General features: G+C 49.4%; 1 protein-coding gene across 1 annotated transcript in view; it reads left to right on the forward strand.

Annotated features, from left to right (window-relative positions):
• The window catches only part of LOC143133003 (eukaryotic translation initiation factor 4 gamma 2-like), a 3,436-nt gene extending 1,867 nt beyond the window's left edge, over positions 1 to 1,569 (forward strand). Inside the window, exons 3-5 of the mRNA XM_076292817.1 lie at positions 541 to 761; positions 852 to 973; positions 1,376 to 1,569. Of these exons, the coding sequence (XP_076148932.1) occupies positions 541 to 761; positions 852 to 973; positions 1,376 to 1,441 (409 nt within the window). The 3' untranslated portion in view covers positions 1,442 to 1,569. The remainder of the gene's footprint in view (positions 1 to 540; positions 762 to 851; positions 974 to 1,375) is intronic.
• The last annotated feature ends 622 nt before the right edge of the window (positions 1,570 to 2,191 follow it).

The following is a 2,191-nucleotide window of genomic DNA, read 5'->3' on the forward strand; positions in this document are numbered from 1 at the left end:
GTGTGTATTCATTTCCGTGTGTGTGTGTGTCCAGCCTGTTGCAGTACGTGTGTATTAGTGTGTATTAATTTCCGTGTGTGTGTGTGTGTCCAGCCTGTTGCAGTACGTGTGTATTTGTGTGTGTATTCATTTCCGTGTGTGTGTGTGTGTGTGTGTGTCCAGCCTGCTGCAGTACGTGTGTATGTGTGTGTATTAATTTCTGTGTGTGTGTGTGTGTGTGTGTGTGTAGCCTGTTGCAGTACGTGTGTATTAGTGTGTGTGTATTAATTTCCGTGTGTGTGTGTGTGTGAAGCCTGTTGCAGTACGTGTGTATGTGTGTGTATTAATTTCCGTGTGTGTGTGTGTGTGTGTGTGTGTGTCCAGCCTGCTGCAGTACGTGTGTATGTGTGTGTATTAATTTCCGTGTGTGTGTGTGTGTGTGTGTGTGTGTGTGTGTGTAGCCTGTTGCAGTACGTGTGTGTGTATTAATTTCCGTGTGTGTGTGTGTGTAGCCTGCTGCAGTACGTGTGTGTGTATTAATTTCCATGTGTGTGTGTGCAGTCTGCTGCAGTACGTGTGTGAGGAGCTGGGTGCGGGCGTGGTGGCGGAGGAGTGGGATGACGGCTCTCTGGCGCCCTCTAGAGAGCTGCAGGAGCAGGAGAAGCAGCTGCTGCTCTCCTTCAAGCCGGTCATGCAGAAGTTCCTCCACGAGCACACGGACCTGCAGGTCAGCGCACTCCACGCTCTGCAGGTGCACTGCCACGCGCTCGGCTTCCCCAAAGGTACGGTGCACTCACACACACACACACACTTGCCTACAGCACTGCTTGCATCTGGATTTAATGTGTGTGTGTGTGTGTGTGTGTGTTCAGGTATGCTGCTGCGGTACTTTGTGAACCTGTATGACATGGAGATCATTGAGGAGGAGGCCTTCCTGGCCTGGAAGGAGGATCTGGCTCAGGAGTTTCCCGGGAAGGGCAAGGCCCTCTTCCAGGTGAGCTGTCTGTGTGTCCCTGTGTGTCTCCTAAAACAGTGTGGTGAATGGTGTTAGATGTGATGTGATGTGGTGAATGGTGTTAGATGTGATGTGATGTGATGTGGTGAATGGTGTTAGATGTGATGTGGTGAATGGTGTTAGATGTGATGTGATGTGGTGAATGGTGTTAGATGTGATGTGATGTGGTGAATGGTGTTAGATGTGATGTGGTGAATGGTGTTAGATGTGATGTGGTGAATGGTGTTAGATGTGATGTGGTGTGATGTGGTGAATGGTGTTAGATGTGATGTGGTGTGATGTGGTGAATGGTGTTAGATGTGATGTGGTGTGATGTGGTGAATGGTAGAATTGCTACATGTCACACACTCTCCGTCTGATTCTGAAAACTGTGTGTTACAGGTGAACCAATGGCTGACATGGCTGGAGACTGCTGAGGAAGAGGAGTCTGAAGATGATGAAGAGTAACCAGAGAGAATGCACACACACACACACACACACACACACACCTGATGTCCTGAGGCCAAGCAGATTTTATCCCCATCCTTTGTCAGTATGCTGCTCTGCCTCGTGTGTGTGTGTGTGTGTGTGTGGGGGGGGGGTGAGCACGGGGTGTGTTGCAGACTCTCTGATGTGTGTTGGGATTTTAATTGCTTGACCACTTACAAGAGGATGACATTGATAATGATTGATAATTGATAATTTTAACAGAGGAGTTGAACATGTCTGGAGTGTGTGTGTAGGAGGGGAGGTGTTTTTGTTTTTGTTTTTGCTTTTTTTACGTTTGCCTGAGGCTCTGTCCCTCAGTGTTTTTTAAGAAATGGTTCTGAATCTCGATGTGGTTCCGACACCTCCGCACAGGTGGCATCCGCAGTCCTATTTATACTCGGCCAATCATGAACCAGGGGGAGAACACACTGCCTCTGCAGCGCTTCTAGAGTGACCTGGGGTGCTTCTAGAATGACCTGGGGTGGTTCTAGACTCCCTGGAGCAGTTCTAGAGTGACCTGGGGTGGTTCTACACTCCCTGGAGCAGTTCTAGAATGACCTGGGGTGGTTCTACACTCCCTGGAGCAGTTCTAGAGTGACCTTGGGTGGTTCTACACTCCCTGGAGCAGTTCTAGAGTGACCTGGGGTGGTTCTAGACTCCCTGGAGCAGTTCTAGAGTGACCTGGGGCAGTTTTGTGTGGCTGTGTTCTGATCATGCGTGTACTTGCCT

Source organism: Alosa pseudoharengus, unplaced genomic scaffold (assembly GCF_046254945.1).
Source record: "Alosa pseudoharengus isolate Yale_2024_CS ecotype anadromous, Long Island Sound unplaced genomic scaffold, YU_APseudo_1.1 YU_APseudo_1.1_scf_19, whole genome shotgun sequence".
NCBI lineage: Eukaryota > Metazoa > Chordata > Actinopteri > Clupeiformes > Clupeidae > Alosa > Alosa pseudoharengus.